At 43.9% G+C, this 21,008-nt stretch overlaps 1 protein-coding gene across 1 annotated transcript in view; it reads right to left on the bottom strand.

Annotated features, from left to right (window-relative positions):
- LOC132405155 (PH and SEC7 domain-containing protein 2-like) overlaps nt 1-21,008 on the bottom strand; it is a 128,237-nt gene that overhangs the window by 13,728 nt on the left and 93,501 nt on the right. The window contains exon 12 of the mRNA XM_059989856.1: nt 18,308-18,452. Coding sequence (XP_059845839.1) covers nt 18,308-18,452 — 145 coding nt within the window. The remainder of the gene's footprint in view (nt 1-18,307; nt 18,453-21,008) is intronic.

Here is a 21,008-nt window from a genome sequence, read left to right as displayed (position 1 = left end):
CAGCTTTGAGATTACTTTGAGCCATGCTGAAGTATTAATTTAGGGATCTGGATGAATGCACCATTGTTGTCAGGGACCTTATAAAGACCATCATAGACAAGTGAGTCCCCACTAAACCATTCAGAGTCTTCCCCAACCAGAAGCCCTAGATAAACTATGAGATCTGCAATCTGCTGAGAGCCAGATCAGAGGTATTCAAGTTTGGCAACTCAGCAAGTCAAAAGAGGTGCAGGTACGATTTCTGGAAAGCCATCTCACGGGCGAAGTGGAAATCCCAGACTAAACCTGAATCAATGTAGGATGCAGGACAGTTGTGGCAGAGCTTCAATGCTATTAGCACTTATAAAGTGATATACACGACAACAGGGATTCACTTTCAGATGAGTTCAATTCCCTCTATGCTCATTTTGACCATCGAACTATGGAGGGATCATCACGAGCTCGCACAGCCCCCGATGATCCTGCGATACCAGGCTCTGAGACCTATGTGTAAATAGATTTCAGGAGGGTGTTGTCCAGATGGGTACTAAAATTCTATGCTGATTAACTGGCTGGAGTGTTCACAGACCTTTAACCCCAGCCCATCCCCCGCTTCCGTAGTCTGAGGAACCCATCTATTTCAAGCCGACTTCACTTACACCAGAGCCTCAATAACTATCATCCAGTAGCACTTACATCCTCTGTGAGGAAGTGTTTTGAGTGGTCGCTGATGGAACAAATAAAATTCTGCCTGATAAGTGATTTCGATTCACTTGTATTTGCCTACCAGGGCAAATGCCATCCCATTGGCTCATCACTCATCCCTGGAACATCTGGATGTCAAAGATCTCCTTGTCGACTACAGTTCAGCGTTAAATACCATGATCCCCTCAAATCTAACCAATAAGCTTCAAAACCTTGACCTTAATACCTTGTGCAATTGGATACTTGATTTCCTCACTTGTAGACTCCAGTCAGTTTGGATTGGCAACAACATCTCCTGCATAATCTCTATTTGCAAAAGCGCATAACAAAACTGTATGCTTAGCTCCCTGCTCTACTCGTTTTACACTTATGACTGTTCAGCTAAGTGCAGCTCCAATGCCATATCGAAGTTTGCTGATGAGACCACTGTCACAGGCTGAATCAAAGGAGGCGATGAATCAGCATATAGGAGGGAGATTGAAAATCTGGCTGACTGGTGCCATAACAACAACCTCATACTCAATGTCAGCAAGACCAAGAAGTTGATTATTGACTTCAGGTGGAGGAAACTAGAGGTTCATGAGCCAGTCTTCATCAAAGGATCAGAGGTAGAGATGGTTAGCAACTTTAAATTTCTCAATGTTATTACTTTGAAGGACCTGTCTTGGCCTAGCATGTAAGTACGATTATGAAAAAACAAGGCAGCATCTCTACTTCTTTAGGACCTTTTGAAGATTCAGCAGGACATCTAAAACTTTGACAAACTTCTGTAGATATGTGGTGAAGACTATATCGATGGGCTGTATCAGAGCCTGGCATGGAAATACCAATGCCCTTGAATGGAAAATCCTTACAAAAACTATTGGATGAACCACAGTCCATTGTGGATAAAGCCCTTCCAACCATTAAACACATCTACAGAGTGTTGTCGCAGGAAAGCAGCTTCCACCATCAGGGACCACTAGGACACGCTCTCTTTGCACTGCTGCCATCAGGAAGAAGGTACAGGAGCCTTAGGACTCGCACCATATTCAGGAGCCAAACAGGAATTACCCCTTAACTATCAGGCTCTTGAACTAATAGGGAACAACGTTACTTACCCTGCCACTGAAATGTTACCACAACCTATGGGTTCACTTTTAAGGACTCTTCATCTCATGTTTTTGATATTTATTACTTTCAATATTACTTCTTTCTTTTTTGTATTTATATTGTTTTTTTTTGCCTTTTGCACATTGTTGTCTGCACTGTAGATGTGGTCCTTCATTGATTCTATTATGGCTGTTGGACATATTGGGTACACCTGTAAGGAAATGAATCACACGGTTGTACATGGTGACATATACGTACTTTGATATTAAATTTACTTTGAACTTTGATCTGTAGAAAGGGATTGATCATCTCTATTTTCTGAGGTTTGTTTGAAGCTGCTTTTGGAGGAAGAAGAGCAAAGATCTCACAGGTCAACAGAATGACAATTGTTCAGACTGTAGCAGTAGCTGGAGAAAAAAAAAGGGCTCAGGAAATTTTGCAAGGTAAATATGGTCGACATCGCATAGTAACATATAAATAAGGTATACCATTTTCTCTCAACCACAGAGAAAAACAATTTCCAAGCTGCTTGTGCAGAGTATCCTGCAACTGTTCTGCACAAGCATCTGAAACTCACTCCACAAAGCAACTCTGTATGGAACTGACCTTCATGATGGCTCATATTTATTTACTTACAAACAAATCAAAACTGATCTCTATGAGGACCACAACCTTGTTGTAGGGTTTTGAGGCTTGCCTGCCTCAATGACTCTATGTTGGCTAGAGTCAAGGCCTTGAACTTTGGCTCTTGGAAGAGTCAGTCATGCTAAACAGGCCAAAGGGTAGAGGCCAGACTAAGAGGGGTCCACTGGTTCTCCAGGTATGGGGATTTAGTACAGGGCTAGCAACCCTGGTGCTTAAAAAATACTGAGAAACTACAGAATCAGCAATGAAGAATCCTTCTATATCTGTGTGTAATTGTATGCCTGAGTCTCCACCCAGGACTTTCACATTGACAGTAATGGAAATTGACACGATGAAGGAAACCCTGAACACCACCATAGCCAAGACCAAAACAGGTTTTTGGAATTGCGAACCATGTACAACATTGGCAAGCTAGCACAGATAAGTGCAGAAATGCATTGTTATAACCTGCATCTACTAGCTGTCAGTGAAAGCAGACAGACAGGGTCTGGCAGTAACTGGTGAGACAGTTTTACACTCAGGAAGGGAAAATGGTCAGCATCACGATGGCATAACTGCTATGTTGAAGAGATCTCCAACCGCGCCCTACTCCTTCAATGCCAACAGGAGGACACAATGATTGGCCACAATCATCATGAGGAAACGCTGGGGATGGATTAGGCATGTTATGAGAAGAGAGTCAACTCCGTCATCAAGAGAGCACTTCATAGGACCCCTGAAGGGAAGAGATCAAAGTCACCATACTGTAGAGACAGAAGTGAGGAGCCTGAACCACACCTGGGCACAAGAGAGAAAATGACGCAGGACAGCCAGCAGCGTAACGGGCACCAAGAAGAAGAAGAAGAAATGAGTGAAGACACAAACAAGAGAAAATCCGCAAATGCTGAAAACCTGAGCACCCACACAAAATGCTGGAGGAACTCGGCAGGCCAGGCAGCATCTATGGAACAAAACACTGTCAATGCTTCAGGCTGAAATCCTTCGGCAGGACTGATTGAAAACACTTGATTATCACTCATCAACATTCTTTTCAAACTCTGCTTGCAAAACTGAGTAATGTGCATCTTAGGGAACACTTTTTTTATATGAAAATGCTATGTTCAATAATTGGGGACCGTAGTAAAGAGAGTTGGTATGAAGATGAAGGCATTCCAAAGTTCAAGGTGAACAGTGACTTTCTAATTCTTGTTTCTCCATTCACTATTTGTGACTAATGGCACTGACACGTTTAGCTCCTTTTTACTAGTGCTTTAAGAGTTCCAGAAAGTTAGTTGTAGATTTGCAAGCATCTGTGCATCTAATATCACAAATAGTGTCTGTAGAAATTACATAACAGACCATCAACAGAGATGTGACTGGATCAATATAGACCTAGATTAAACTAAACAACATCATATTAACCTTTATGGTCTTACTCTATCCTTTAAATAACATCAGATATGCCAGTAATAAGATTAGCCATGTACACACAGAAATGCATATAACTATTTTCATTGTTATCTTACAGGAAATCTACTTAAATTTATTCAGTAAAGTAATTGTAAATTAGAGGAATGGCGTCATGGTTTCTACATTAACTTGGAGGCAAAAATTGAGCAGGCACGTGATTAAAATTAAGTTATTTGCGTCAAGTCTTGTTTGCTGATTGTCACATTAAAACTTTTAATTATATGAAAAGTTCGCCAATACCTATGCTAGCATCTTGTATAAATCTAAACTTTCTGGATAAAAAGATGATTATCCCAGAAGAGTTTCTTCCGTTCCTCGGGCCTCTGGTACGAACTCGCCTGGGACAGTGGGGGCGCTGTAGACCAGTTTCGTCGAGGAGGTGTCCCTGTCCTCCTCGGGGGCTGTGCGGATATCCAGTAGGACCCAGGGAAGCTCATCTCTCCAGATGGGGCCCCTGAGCCATGCCATCAGGGTCGACTTGAGATGTTGGTGGAATCGCTCTATCAAACTGTTGGACTGGGGATGGTACGCTGTGGTGTGATGCAGCTGGGTGCCCAGGAGCTGCGCCAGTGCTGTCCACAAACCAGACGTGAACTGTGCCCCTCTGTCGGAGGTGATGTCCGTTGGGAGGCCGAACCTAGAGATCCAGTTTGCAATGAGCGTCCTGGCGCAGGACTCAGTGGACGTGTCTGCGAGCGGTACGGCTTCCTGCCATCTGGTGAACCTGTCTACCATGGTAAAGACATACCTGGCGCCCCGGGAGACTGGCAGGGGGCCGTCGATGCCCATGCGGATGTGTTGGAACCTCCTGTGCGTCGGCTGGAACTGCTGGAGGGGAGTCTTCACATGTCGCTGGACTGGCAGTGTACACAGGTCCTGGCCCAGTGTCTGAATTGTTTGCACAAACCGTGCCAGACAAATCTGTCCACTACTGGCTTGATGGACGCCAGGACGGACGGGTGGGCCAGGTCGAGCAGCGAGTCGAACACCCGGCGTCTCCATGCCGCTGGTACCACCAGTCGGGGTTTGCTGGTGGACACTGGAGTCGATCTGCTGCCGGGCCATTGGAGACATTCTCCAACTGGAGCCCTGAAACGGAGCCAGAATCTCAGAGTCCGACCGTTGTGCTTTCGCCAGTGCTGCGTAGTCTGTTCCTGAGGACAATATGCCTACTGGGTGGAGGCAGGGTCGAGACAGTGTATCGGCGATGACGTTATTCTTCCCTGTGATGTGGCGGACGTCCATGGTGGATTCAGAAATTAAGGACAGGTGCCTCTGCTGCTGAGCTGACCATGGGTCCGATACCTTGGCCAGTGCAAAGGTATATGTGGTCCATATACATGGTGAACTCCCTTCCCTCGAGGAAGTACTGGAAATGCCGGACAGCTAGGTAGAGCGCTAGAAACTCTCTGTCAAAAGCCCTGTACTTCACCTCTGGTGGCTGTAGGTGCCAGCTGAAGAAAGCGAGTGGTCGCCGCTGGTCCTCGATGAGCTGCTCCAGGACTCCGCCGACTGCCGTGTCGGAAGCATCGACTGTGAGTGCCGTGGGTACATCGACTCTCGGGTGCACTAGGAGGGCTGCCTTTGCCAGCACCTCCTTGGCCTGCTCGAATGCCTCCAGGGACTCCATGTCCCATGCCACTTCTTTGGCCTTGCCGACCATCAGGTGGAACAAGGGTTTCATGATGCGGGCCGCCACTGGCATGAACTGATGATAAAAGTTGACCATCCCTACGTGCTGGGCTTGGGGAACTAGCAGATGGCCTGGACCTTGTCCGGTAGGGGAACTGCACCATGTCGGTTGACTCTGTGGCCCAAGAAGTCGATCTCCGTCAGCCCGAACTGGCACTTCGCTGGATTGCCAGACCGTGGTCGTTCAGGCATCGGCAGAGCAAGCGCAAATATGCCACATGCTCTTGGTGCGAACTGATGGCCACCAGGATATTGTCCAAGTAAATGAATATGAAAGCCAGGCCACGTGCCACCAAGTCCATGAGCATTTGGAAAGTTTGAGCTGCATTCTTAAGACCGAAAGGCATCCTCAGGAATTCAAACCAGCCGAATGGGGTGACGAGGGCTGTCTTGGGCACGTTGTCAGGGTGCACTGGGATCTGATGGTATCCCCCGACCAGGTCGATTTTGGAGATGATGGTCGCTCCGTGCAGGTTCGCCGTGAAGTCCTGGATGTGGGGTACTGGGTATCTGTCGGCGGTTGTGGCATCATTGAGCCTTCTGTAGCTCCGCAGGGCCTCCATCTTCTTGCAGACTTGGGCACCATGTGCAGTGGGGATGCCCACGAGCTGTCTGAGCGGCGTATGATTCCCATCTCTTCCGTCTTATGGAACTCCTCCTTGGCGAGGTGGAGCTTGTCGGGTGGGAGCCTGGAAGCTCGGGAGTGCAGTGTGGGGATGTGGTGCTGCACGCCGTGCTTGGGGTCAGCCGTGGAGAATTACGGGGTGACTATGGAGGGGAATTCTGCCAACACCCTGGCAAATTCGTTACCCAAAGGGGTTACGGAATCCAGGTGGAGGGCTGGTGGCTTGGCTTCTCTGAGCTGGAAAGTCTGGAACGTCTCGGCGTGGACCAAACGCCGGCCTTTTAGTCGAGCAGGAGGCAGCTGGCAGTTGGAAATCTGCCCCTAGTAGTGGCTGTGACACCGCTGCCAACGTGAAAGTCCAAGTGAAATGGCTGGACCCGAAATGCAGTGAGATAGTTTGCAAGCCGTACGATCGAATACTGGTGCCATTTGCGGCGGTGAGTTGGGGACCTGGGACCGTGTTACAAATGTCCATGTTTGAAGGGAGGAGTATGCTGACTTCGGCCCCAGTGTATATCAGGAAGCACCGCCCGAACTGTCAGTCCCAGAGGTACAGGAGGCTGTCTCGGTGGCCAGCCGTCGTAGCCATTAGCGATGGCTGGCCCCGGTGTTTCCCGGAAAAGCATATGGTAGACGGTAGTGGTGTGCACCTGAGCCCCATCTTTGGTGATAGAAACACCATCGTTCCAAACTTTCGTCTTTTTCCCCCGTGGGTCTCGACAACTTCGGTTGCGGGGCCTGGGCTTTGGGGCGCGCGACCGTGGCTAGGCCAATGAAGGCTGCTCCATGTTGCTTGCTCTGCCAAAGGACGTCTGCTTTAGCTGCGAGCTTGCGTGGGTCGCTGAAATCCTCACTCATGAGGAGGAGGTGAATGTCCTCTGGCATTTGCTCGAGGAACAACTGTTCAAATAAAAGGCACAGCTTATGGCCATTCATGAGCGCCAGCATATCGTTCATGATCTTGGATGGATGCGGTCTCCCAGGCCGTCCACGTGTAGGAGCTGTGCGGCCCTTTCGCGGCAGGAGAGTCTGAAGGTATGGATCAGGAGCACCTTAAGCTTAGTGTACCTGTCCTCTGTTGGTGGCTGGCGTAGGAAGTCAATGATCCGGCCTGCCGTCTCCTGGTCGAGCGTGCCGACCACGTAGTAGTACCATGTGGCGTCGGCTGTAATGTCTCTGATATTGAACTGGGCCTCAGCCTGCTCAAACCAAACATGGGGCTGGGTGGCCCAGGAAGTTGGGAGCTTCAGAGAGACCGCGCTGTGCGAGTTGCTCGAACTCATGGCTGGTCGTTGATTCGCCAGCTCGATGCCGTCTGGAATGTCGGGGTCACCAACGTAGTTGTGCGCAACGCGCTACTAAAGAAACACACGGAGGCAGAGAGAGCTGAACTTGGAATGCCTTTACAGATTCAAAATCACGCGCTTAAATCTCCCCTCCCATGGGCCCCTGTGACCCGCGGGGCGGACGTGACGTCAGACTGTCCCCGGAAGGTCCGCCCCGAGTGGGTAGTTCCAAACGCGCTACCATGCGTCTGCCCGCGGCTCCCAATGGTGGTTCGAGTCCCACGTGTGCGGGCCGCCACAAGATGGTCATTGTGATGGTCAAATGTTTGAAAATATTGGAAAGGTCCAAAGAAGACAAAGGATTAAACTGGTGGATAAAACTCATACCAGACAAGTTTGCTGATCATTACCTTGGGGGCATTATCAAATATTGAACTAGATCTCAGATTAGATTTGAAACATCTGAAGTTAATGGATTCTTGGATTAGACAAACACATGACCTACGACAGAATTATAAAATTACTCTAAGATGACGTACTCTAAAAGTCGCAAAACAGAAGAAATGGTTTGGCAATTGTATCACACAAACATGAAGAGAATTTTGTTTAAAAAGCAGAAATACCATCTCCATTTCTCGTCGATTAAAGTGCTGAGAAAGATTGAGATCACCGAGGTAAGTGAGGAAGGCGAGCGGGGGCTTAATGCTGTCTACCAGCCTCTCTCTCGCTGCTGCTGCAGGAAGGTGTCTGTGTTTGATGGGGCTTCTATTCCTCCCACTTGCTGCTCCCAAAGGAAGATGCCTGCGTTTGAATGGTCTCTCTCTTCCTCGATGCTGTCTGAGGGTGGGGCCAGAGTCCTGGATCTTGGGCACGTTTTAATCAACGAGGTTTGTGGATTGGACTCTGCAGTTAACGTTAAAATGTGTTTCTGGTTGTTCCTTTTTTGATGCTATTTTGGGCAATTTTGATCACAGCTGCTGACAGGTAACAAACACTGAGCTGACAGAACACTCCTGGACTCTTTCGATCTTGTGTGTTATATTCTGTGTGTTTCACTCTTTTTTCTGTCATTTGCACAATTTGTACTTTGCATGCATGGGGGAGTGGGCTGATATTTTTCTTTGAACGGTTCCAATGGTTTTCTTTGTTTTGTGGCTGTCTGTGAGGAAGACAAATCTCAGGGTTGTGTACTGCATACACACTTTGATAGTCAATGCCATTTCAATTCTTCAAACTTTAAGTCTTGTACCTTTGACTTCCTGATAGCCCAGAACATGGCTTTCACGGAATGATACCATAAAAATCACAGGAAACTGAGTATTTATAATGTATAGACTTCCAAAATATATTTCTAAATTTAAAGTTGTGTTTTTTTAAAGAGCTTCCAAATCTCACTTTGGGATTGAATTGGAAGTTTTTTTTAATACAGTGAACACTTGATCTCTCAAACCTTTTATATCTCTGATCCCTTACCCCAGCATGCATTTAAGTCTGAAAATCAGATCAATTACTGCCAGTTCCTTGTGTGCAAATCATACATAAAAGCAATTAAACTCAAGTTGGGTGGTGCTGGTGTTTGTATTAGGGTAAAATTGCACCCATTAGGAAATTGTCCAACACACTTTCATACACAAGTCACTTTAGCCTGTCTGACAGTTCACCAGCATCAGTCAGCATCTAATGGCACTGAAAGTTGCATACTGTGCATTTGTTCCATTAGCTACATAAATCAAAGCTTTTAGGTGCAACCTTTAACACTTGATCATTCAAAAATAATGTTCATTTTACTGACAGAGGCAATAATAGGGTTGCTACTGCTGGTAATGAATATCTGCAAGCTTTCAATGCTCAGGCTTTTGGAAACATAGAACAATACAGCACAGTACAGGCCCTTCAGCCCACAATGTTGTGCCAACCCTTAAACCCTGCCTCCCATATAACCCTCCACCTTAAATTCCTGTTCACTTTTTTTCTGTAAATTATTTTCAGGTTAGAGATGGATGCAGTGATATCTGATCATTCACCCTGGAGAGGCTTAAGATTACTCACAGGATAGGACACTTTCAAGACGTCTGAGCACATGGGAATGTTCACCTGCACAAATGACTCCAGTCCCACCCTCCCTGTACTTTCTTCATCTCTATGTCATTTTTCATGAAAGTTGTTCCTTTGCTGTAACTCAAGATTTCCTTTCAGGTCAGAGAGCCATACAGCATAGAAACAGGCCATTCACCCCACTATGTCCATGCCGTGCAGTGTGCACCATCCCATGACAGAGCATAGAGCACAGTAGAGGCTCTTCAATGCATGATGTCGTGCCGACTTTTTGACCTATTCAAAGATTTATCTAATCCTTCTCTCCCACATAGTCCTCCATTTTTCTGTCATCTCATCTTCCAGTACTTGAGCCACAGCCTTCAATGAGTAGGCAATTCAAGTGTTCATCTTCACATCTAGGCTGTTAATGACAGTTTTCACTGCTTCCCAGGCAGTGCATTTTAGATGCTCATCACTCTCTGGGTGAAAAAAGTCTCCGTTAGATCCCTTCAAAATATCTTATCCATTAACCTAAATCAATGTCCTCTGATGAGGGAAATGATTTATGGTTTATACCCTCCTCATACACCTCAATTTTATAATACACAGGCAAGTCCCCTCATAACCTACTTTGCTCCAGGGGAAATAGATTTTTCCTCTCCACTCTGTCTTCATAACTAAAATGCTCCATTCCAGGCAATATCCAAAAGACCATAAGGCATAGGAGCAGAATTAGGCCATTCAGCCTATTGAATCAGCTCTGCCATTCCATCATGACTGATCCCAGATCCCACTCAACCCCACACACCTGCCTTCTCATCATGTCCTTTGATGCCCTGACCAATCAGAAAACAATCACCTTTAATATACCCGTGGGCTTGACCACCTCTACAATCTGCTGCAAAGCATTCCACAGATTCACTACTCTCTGGCTAAAATTTCCTCCTTACCTTTGTTCTAAAGGGTCACCCTGTAATTTTGAGGCTGTGCCCTCCAGTTCTGGATAACCCCACCATAGAAAACATCTTCTCCACATCCACTCTATCTAGTCCTTTCAACATTCCGAAGGTTTCAATGAGATCCCCACACATTCTTCTAAATTCCAGTGAGGAGAAGCCCAAAGTCTCCTCATTGTTCAACCCTTTATCCTTGGAATCATTCCTGTGAACCTCTTCTGTTCTGACCCTGTTCTGTGATATGGGGCCCAAAACTGTTGACAATACTCTAAGTGTGGCCCGACTAGAGTCTTATAAATGCTAGGCATCATTATCTCCTTGTTTTCATATTATATTCCCCTTGAAACAAATGCCAACATTGCATTTGCCTTACAGACTCAACCAGTAAATTAACCTTCCGGGAGTCATGCACGAGGATTCTTAAGCCCTTCTGCACTTCTGATGTTTGAAGCTTCTCCCCATTTAGATAATAGTCCACACTATTGTTCCTTTTTACCAAAAAGCATTATCATACAACACTTCCAACACTGGATTCCATCTGCCACTTTTTTGCCCATTCTTCCAATTTGTCTAAGTCCTGCTGCAATCACATTGCTTCCTCAGCACTACCTACCCCTCCACATATCTTTGTATCATTCGCAAACTTTGCAACAAAGCCATCAACTCCATTGTCCAAATCATTATCAAACAATGTGAAAAGTAGTGTTCCCAATACTGACCCCTGAGGAACACCACTAGTCAGAGGCTGCCAACCAGAAAAGGCCCCTTTTATTCTATTCCCACTCACTGCCTCCTGCCTGTCAGCCATTCTGCTATCCGTGCCAGTATCTTTCCTGTAACATCATGGAAATTTATCTTGTTAAGTAGCCTCATGTGTGGCACCTTATAAAACACCTTCTTAAAATCCAAGGAAATGACATCAACTGTCTCTCCTTTGTCCATCCTGCTTGGTACTTCCTCTAACAGATTTGTCAGGCAAGATTTCCCTTCACAGAAACTATGCTGACTTTGACTTATTTTATCATTAGTCTCCAAGTACCCTGAAACCTCATCCTTAGTAATAGACTTCGAAACTTTCCCAGTCACTGAGGTCAGGCTAACTGGCCTATAATTTCCTTTCTTTTGATTTCCTCCTTTCTTAAAGAGTGGAGTGACATTTGCAATCTTTCAGTCCTCTTGGACCATGCCAGAATCATGTGATTCTTGAAAGTTCCTGACAAGTGCATCCATTATCTCTTCAGCAACCTCTCTCAGGACACTGGGTTGTAGTCTATCTGGCCCAGGTGACATATCCACCTGAAGACCTTTGTGTTTGTCTAGTATTTTTTTCCATTGTAATCACTCCTACTCCCTGATGCTCACAGATCCCTGGCACACTTCCACAGTGAAGACAGATACGAAGTACGCATTAAGTTCATCTGCCATTTCCTTGTCCCAGATTACTACCTCACCAGCATCATTTTCCAGTGGTCCAATATCAACCCTGACCTCCCTTTTACTCTTTATAGAACATAGAACATAGAATAGTACAGCACATTGCAGGCCCTTCAGCCCACAATGTTGTGCCGATACTCAAACCTTGCCTCACATATGACCCCCCCCCCACCTTAATTTCCTCCATATACCTGTCTAGTAGTCTCTTAAACTTCACTAGTGTATCTGCCTCCACCACTGACTCAGGCAGTGCATTCCACACACCAACCACTCTCCGAGTGAAAAATCTTCCTCTAATATCCCCTTGAACTTCCCTCCCCTTAACTTAAAGCAAAGTCCTCTTGTGCTGAGCAGTGGTGCCCTGGGGAAGAGGCGCTGGATGTCGACTCTGTCTATTACACTTAATATCTTGTACACCTCTATCATGTCTCCTCTCATCCTCCTTCTCTCCAAAGAGTAAAGCCCTAGCTCCCTTAATCGCTGATCATAATCCATACTCCCTAAACCAGGCAGCATCCTGGTAAATCTCCTCTGTACCCTTTCCAATGCTTCTACATCCTTCCTATACTGAGGTGACCAGAACTGGACACAGTACTCCAAGTGTGGCCTAACTAGAGTTTTATAGAGCTGCTTCATTACATCGCATCTCTTAAACTCTATCCCTCGACTTAAGCTTTCTTAACTACCCCATCTACCTGTGAGGCAACTTACAGGGATCTGTGGACATGTACCCCCAGATCCCTCTGCTCCTCCACACTACCAAGTATCCGGCCATTTACTTTGTATTCTGCCTTGGAGTTTGTCTTTCCAAAGTGTACCACCTCACACTTCTCCGGGTTGAACTCTATCTGCCACGTCTCAGCCCACTTCTGCATCCTATCAATGTCTCTTTGCAATCTTCGACAATCCTCTATACTATCTACAACACCACCAACCTTTGTGTCGTCTGCAAACTTACCAACCCACCCTTCTACCCCCACATCCAGGTCATTAATAAAAATCACAAAAAGTAGAGGTCCCAGATCCTCGTGGGACACCACTAGTCATAACCCTCCAATCCAAATGTACTCCCTCCATGAGGACCCTCTGTTTTCTGCAGGCAAGCCAATCCTGAATCCACCTGGCCAAACTTCACTGGATCCCAAGCCTTTCGACTTTCTGAATAAGCCTACCTTGTGGAACCTTGTCAAATGCCTTACTAAAATCCATGTAGATCACATCCACTGCACTACCCTCATCTATGTGCCTGGTCACCTCCTCAAAGAACTCTGTCAAGCTTGTTAGGCATGATCTGCCCTTCACAAAGCCATGCTGACTGTCCCTGATCAGACCATGATTCTCTAAATGCCCATAGATCCTATCTCTAAGAATCTTTTCCAACAGCTTTCCCACCACAGACGAAACCAAAAAAAAAGACTTTTAGTATACTGCTTTATATTATTGGCTAGTCTGCTCTCATATTTCATCTTTTCCCTTCTTATAGCTTTTTAGTTGTCTTTTGTTGGATTTTAAAAGCCAACTTCCAGCTTCCCAGCATCACACACAAAATGCTGGTGGAACACAGCAGGCCAGACAGCATCTATAGGGAGAAGTACAGTCAATGTTTTGGGCTGAGACTCTTCATCAGGGCTTCTCCACTTCTCCCTTCCCTCTCCTGACAGTCACCCATTTATCTGTCTCTTGTAGCCTTGGGGTGACTACCTCCCTGAAGCTCCTGTCTATCACTGCTCCACTTTCCCTAACAAGCCGCAGGTCATTGAGCTGCAGCTCCAGTTCCCTAACACGGTCTCTAAGGAACTGCATTTTGATGCCACCTGGCACTGACGTGGCCATCGGGGAGGCTCCTGAAAACTCCACATCTGACACCCAGAACAGAGCATTGGCTCTGTAGACATACTCCCTATTCTCTCAAGAGTTAACAAAAAGAAATAAGAAATGAACTTACCTTGCCTTCAGCTGTTTGCACCAAAGCCTTTTTGAACCAAATCCTTACTACTCTGCCTCAGACCTCTGATGATGACCACTTCCATGATGACTGCTCCACTATGTAGTACCTCTCTTTTATAGAGACTGGGTTTTTAAAAACTCTTCGCCGGACTATTGCGGGAATATTTCTGTTGCATCTGCGCAGTACTCCATTTCATCCTGACAAATTTTCTCTGCACCTGTTCCAGGTCTATAACATGATTCCTATACTGCAGTGACCAGAACCGTACGCAGTACTCCAGCTGAGTCCTCCCTGCTAATGCCCTGAACAATGAGAGCCAGTATCCCATATGCCACCTGGACTACGTTATCTACCTGTGCTGCCACTTTCAATGACCTTTGGACTTGTACACCAATGTCCTTCTCTTCTGCAATAGCTTCAAAGACCTTTCTAGTTATGGTGTATGTCCCATACTCATAAGTGCTCCCAAAATGCTTCACATCACATTTCTCAGTCCTTTTCATCAGTACATCGATATCGCCCCATAGCTTGTCTTGTCTTGTCCATACTGAACCAATCGCCGCCACTGGGCTATAAACCTGCAGGAGCAGTGTGTGGTTAAGTGCCTTGCTCAAGGACACACACGTTGCCTTGGTGAGCCTCAAACTAACGACCTTCTGATCACTAGCCCAAAGCCTTTACCACTTGGCCACATGCCATCGCTTAAGATTATTCACATTGTCAATGCCACTACCTATCTTAGTATCAAAGCAAATATATCATCAAAGTATGTATACCATATATAACTTTGAGCTTCATCTTCTTGTAGACAGCCACAAATCAAAGAAACACAACAGAATTCACAAAAACCCCCACACCACAAAAGACAGTTAAAAATCCACTATGTGAAAAAGTGAGGTGAACATCGGTTTTTCCTTTGCCCTCGGTCTCAATGCCTTGCTATTTTTAATCCAGTTCGGCACTTAAATCAGCCAAGTACCCATTCATTATCCACTCTTGGTCCCGGGCCCCGCTGCTTCAGTACGGCCCCAAGTCCACTCCAGCAAAATCTGCCGTGGCCATACCTGCATTCTCGAGAGTCCAGTTTGCCTAATATTTCAGGAAACCACAGAAACACCAGGTCTTACAGATGGTTTAAAAGCACACCTCCCAGCAGGAAATCTCAGGTTGTGGATTGTAATGATTATAGCACCACAAAAGCACAGTTAATAGAATTGCAAACAACAACAACACACACAAAATGCTGGTGGAACACAGCAGGCCAGGCAGCATCTATAGGGAGAGGCGCTGTTGACGTTTCGGGCTGAGACCCTTCGTCAGCACTAACCGAAAGGGTTTCTTCGGTTACCAGGTCTCGGCCCGAAACGTCGACAGCGCTTCTCCCTATAGATGCTGCCTGGCCTGCTGTGTTCTACCAGCATTTTGTGCGTGTTGTTGTTTGAATTTCCAGCATCTGCAGATTTCCTCGTGTTTGCTCTTTAATAGAATTGCTATCAGTTTAGTTTGCTGCCTGCAAAGTGTTGCTGCGTTTTGCTTGCTCCATCTGCTAACTTGTTGATCATGTCACCTACAGACATATCCAGATCATTCACATTATTAGATAGAACAAGTCCCAGCACCAATCCCTGTCGATCAGTGATCAGTATCCAATCACAAAAGCAACCATCCTATTACCAAGCTAATCTTGGAACCAATTTGCTGAATCCAGACAGACAGACATACTTTATTGATCCCGAGGGAGATTGGGTTTTGTTACAGTCGCACCAACCAAGGATAGTGTAGAAATATAGCAATATAAAACCATAAATAATTAAATAATAATAAGTAAGTTATTCCAAGTGGAAATAAGTCCAGGACCAGCCTATTGGCTCAGGGTGTCTGACACTCCGAGGGAGGAGTTGTAAAGTTTGATGGCCACAGGCAGGAATGACTTCCTATGATGCTCAGTGTTGCATCTCGGTGGAATGAGTCTCTGGCTGAATGTACTCCTGTGCCTAACCAGTACACTATAGAGTGGATGGGAGACATTGTCCAAAATGGTATGCAACTTGGACAGCATCCTCTTTTCAGACACCACCGTCAGAGAGTCCAGTTCCACCCCAGCAACATCACTGGCCTTACGAATAAGTTTGTTGATTCTGTTGGTGTCTGCTACCCTCAGCCTTCTGCCCCAGCACATAACAGCAAATCCCATGGATCTTAACCTCTTAGTCCAGTGGGACCATGTCGTAGGCCTTGTTGATGTCCACATAGTTTGTTTCTATTGCATTGTCTTCACCAGTAGCCATTACACCTCCTCAAAAAATTCAGTGAGATTAATGAGATAAGACCTGTCCTTGACAAAGCTATGCTGGCTGTCTCTGATCTGGCTTTCTAAGTAATGTTAATTCTGTATCTCAGAATTTTGTCTGATGTCATTTCCAACCAATAGCATGGCAAAGATGCTGCAATTTTATCACTGCATAAGTTTTATTTAGCACAATTCTGGTGCAAATCCCCAGTATTCTGTATTTCAATGTTTTACCATGGACATTTTGCAATTTCTTGCAGAGGAATTTGATGGAGCATCAGTGCTGTACACAGAATATGATCAGTACTGCATAAAAGTCTGAGATTGAGTTTCTGAGCATCACCTCCGCTGTCAAAGATGACAGCAAATCAAAGCGTTTGTTCCTTTATGACAATGTCAGATTATTGATAAAAAGTGCATTTTAGATGATGTATTCAAACTGCTTTACATTCAGACTGGTTTTATAGGAAAGTAGAAACAGGGGAGGCTATCTGAATTTATTCCATTATTCATTGAGATTGTTACTGATCTGTGACCTAATTACAGACGTCTTCCTGTACTATGTCTCTTGACATCTTTGATTAATAATAATTCATCAAACTTGGACATAGAGTTAGTCTAACAACTTGTGGAAGAAAGATCCATGGCTTGGTGGGAGAAGCTAGAGAGGTAGCAGATGGTTGCCTCTCTGTTTGGAAGCCTGTGACTAGTGCTGTCTTGCAGAGCGTGACACTAGGTCTGTTGTTTATTATCGATATGAATGATTTGGATGATAATGTCATAATATGGATCAGTAAATTTGTCAATGACACTAAGATTGGGGGCCCAGTGGACACTGAGGAAAGCTATGAAAGCTTGCAGCGTGAACTGGAGCAGCTGGAAAAGTGGGTGGAAAGTGGCAGATGCAATTCAATGCGGAGAATTGTGAAGCATTGCACAAGGGGGGAGGACAAACCAAGGTAGAATTTACACAGTGAATGGCAGGGTAATGAGGCATGTTTTAGAACAAAGGGATCTGGGAATGGTGAATCATAATTCCTTGAAAGTGGCATCAGAGGTTGATAAGGTCAGACAGAGAGCATTTGGCACATTGGGCTTCATAAATCACAGTGTTGACTACAGGAGTTGGGATGTTATGTTGAAGTTGTACAAGACATTGTTGAAGCTAAATTGGAGTATTGTGTGCAGTTTTGATCACTTACCTACAGGAAAGATCTCAGTAAGTTTGAAAGTATAGAAAATCTACGAGGATGTTGCAGGACTTGAGATATGAGTTAAAGGGAAGGGTTGAATAGGTTAGGAATTAATCCCTGGATCAGAGATTTAATATAGGTATATATACAAATTTATGAAGGGTACAGATAGGGTCAATATAAGCAGGCTTTTTCTGCTGAGGTTGGGTGAGACTAGAACTAGAGGTCATAGGTTAAGTGTGAAAGGTAAAATATTTAAAGGGAACCTAAGGGGTAACTTCTTTACTCAAAGGATGGTATGAGTGTAGAACAAGTTGGTAGCAGAAGTGGTGGAGAAGGGATCGGTTGCATCATTTAAGCTCCAAGTTTGGATAAGTATATGGATGGGAGGGCTATGGAGGGCTTATGTGGAACAATAGTTCACACAGACTAGATGGGTCAAATGGCCTGCTTCTGCACTGTAGTGCTGTATGACTCTAAGGAGAAATGCTTTCGTTGCATATCCTAATTCTGGACTACCTAAATAATTTTCAAAGAGATCTATAATTTCTCATCAATTAAATCACTAATTCCAGCATGTTTAATGTAATATACAAATGACCTTAACTTTACAGAGCTTAGAGTCAAACAAATTACAGGAGAAATATTAATATTTAAAAATGACATGCAATAAATTACCAAAATTGAGATGAACTGATGTCCAACTTTGGTTTTACACCACTATGTATAATACATGTATAAATATATCCCTTGTAATATTTAGACCTTAAATTGTTTCTGGGATTGGCAGTATTTTAATGGAATAAAAGCAAACCAGACGTTCACAACAAATGTTTTGAATTATAATGTCACATTTCTCTATACTTCTTTAAAATCTGTATCACTGAATCATCATACTCAATTCCATGTAAAGATCTTTGAGGATATAGACAGTGTTTTATACTTCAGTGGATAATTGTCATGCTGCATACATCACCTGGGTAAGTTTAGTTGTAGATGAAGGGAGAAGAGGTCGGCTAAATTTTTTCAGTGATCCGATAGCAGCTGGAAACGAGGGTGCAGAGAAAATGGCAGTTACCAGATTTATTCTCAGTATCCATGAGCGCATTTCCTCTTCACTTCTGTTAGATATTGATAAAGAAATGGAAGTATTACTATTTTTCCAAGCAACTATATCTGCTGTTATAATAGTTATTATTGTCATGGAGTGATGGTACAGTGCTTTTAAGAAAGGTGACCAATATATACCACACCTATCTCACAGAACACAGCATTTCCCCAAGTACTCAGAGAAAGAAATGTGACACTGTGTATAGTTTGAAATGAGAAACACCTACAGAGATATCAGCTTGTACATGAATGAGCAGCAAGATGTTTAAATAATTGTAGGTGTTTAAAACACAAAGCAATTTTGATACATTATAGATCTAACAATGCTACTTTAACATTAAAAACAAGAGAAAACCTGCAGATGCTGGAAATCCAAGCAACACACACAAAATGCTGGAGGAATTCAGCAGGCCAGGCAGCATCTATGGAAAAGGTCCTGTTGAAGGGTCTCGCGCTGAAACATCGACTATGCTCTTTTCCATAATTGTTCCTTGGCCTACTGAGTTCCTCCAGCAATTTGTGTGTATTGCTATTTTAATATTTCTGTTTATTGTAATCACCATAACTTCTTTCTCTCTTAAAGCAAAAAATTAAGTGAAAAATTAAGCAATCACAATTTGAACATCAAATGTTTTAAACTTTGTAGTCCTGTTTATTTTGGGATTACTTCAAAACTAAACACTATTATTCTAGAGATGGATATTTACAACTGCATCGATGAAATCATAGTGACACATTCTGAAGGAAAATCTTTCTACTGCACATGTTCCAGTGGTTTAAAAGTTTGCTTTTAAAACTCATTCACATTGGCCTAGTTCTCAAAGCACCTACAACAAATCATACAATCTTATAAAGGCAAGACAACAAATATAATTAAAATCTGTAGGACAATGGAAAAAGTGAATTTCTTCTTGAAATAATACATTGTATGGATAAATAATAGATTCTAATGTGTTTGTTTGATTTAAAATGAACAGGTTAAAAACTAATGGATTTTGATCATATCTTCAGACTTTCTGAAGTAAATTGATAACGTTAGAGTTGGAAAAATAAGGTAAGTATAGTTATAAGATGCAGGTGGGGAAGGAACTTGAAGGCAAAGGCAGGAATAAATTTGCAATACATAAATAAATGAGGAACTGAGAAAGACAGCAGTTTTTAGAATGACACTGCATCCCTAACCCACCAATTATTTAATGAATGCAGAAATGAGCTTCAGCTGCACAAAAAATTCTCTTATTAGCTTACAGAAACTAAAAGAGATTACATGGTGTTGACATTAAGAAACCAATTCACTTTAGAACTGAGGACATGTTGTCAACTGTATTTGTTCAATTTTTCACATATTTGTTTTCACACCCTCTCACCTCACCCAAAAGGATAGCATTCTCCTCAACAATTTCCACAGATCATCCAACACGTTTTGCAACACATATAACATGATGCTATCACCAAGTTCAAGTTCAGTTTATTGGAATTCAACTGTACCCATGTATACCACTAAACAAAACAACATTCCTCCAGACCAACACAGTGCATACAGTATCACTCACAGTCACAACGCATCATTTATTTGTGGTAATAATACCTTAACAAACAATAAAGTGCATTTATGATACAAAAAGTAAATAGTATAACACTACTGGTGCTCCACATGTGGTGAGACCTGGGTGACATGAGGCAGGGCCTCATTAACCTAGCAGCAAAAGCAGCATATGCTACGGGCCCTGCCTGCACTAAAAGCTTGCAAGCTGCAGTCTGGTAAAATTGGCATTCTCACTGTATTCTCATGACTGTTAGAGTGAGTTTTGGGCAGACAATACATTTATACTTAAATAAATGACTTCAGCCAATCCACAATGTACTATGGATTGAGTTCATAACAATGCGTTTCCTAAAAGCTGTGAACCGAGTTTCATTCTGATAATAAATTTACTTTGCACTTTGAGTTTCGGGGAACTTCCTTTGATTCTGAGAACACACTGAGACTGACAGCTCTAGCTCCCGGTAGCAGCCCGTCCTCAGACACACTCACAGCCAATCAGCGAGTACCATTGGGAGAAACATGCTCTCATTAGCTGAGGAGTGTCAGTGGGCGGGGCGGTTTGTGCTCAGAGCAGTCTCTGGGGAGAGGCCGAAGATTGGGAGCTGCACTTTGGGTAAAGACTGCAACACCGGCTGGGGTGTAGTTGCGCATCTATTTGTCACTCATGGTTACCAACTGCAGTGGAGAATGTTCATTTTCAAAACAAAAAAGGATTAAAAATGAACTAAGGAGCACCATGGGTCAAAACAGATTGAACAATCTCACTCTAATGAGTATTGAACATCTGCACGAAATAGTCACTTCCAGTATCATCAACAAATTTGCTCATGCTAAATCTGGAAAATCTAACTTTTAAATTGTAGTTTTTTTGCTTTTGACATTTGAAATTGATATCTACATGTAAGTAATACTATTACTGAAATGTCAGATATTTATTGTATTATCCAGCTGTAGAGCCAATGAAAAAATTGAATTACTTTACTATGCAAGTAAATAATTTATGTTTTAATACTTCCGTGCA

Source organism: Hypanus sabinus, chromosome 15, assembly GCF_030144855.1.
Source record: "Hypanus sabinus isolate sHypSab1 chromosome 15, sHypSab1.hap1, whole genome shotgun sequence".
NCBI classification, from domain to species: Eukaryota; Metazoa; Chordata; class Chondrichthyes; order Myliobatiformes; family Dasyatidae; genus Hypanus; species Hypanus sabinus.
The sequence above is the reverse complement of the archived record's forward strand: the minus strand, read 5'-3'. Positions and strand labels throughout refer to the sequence as shown.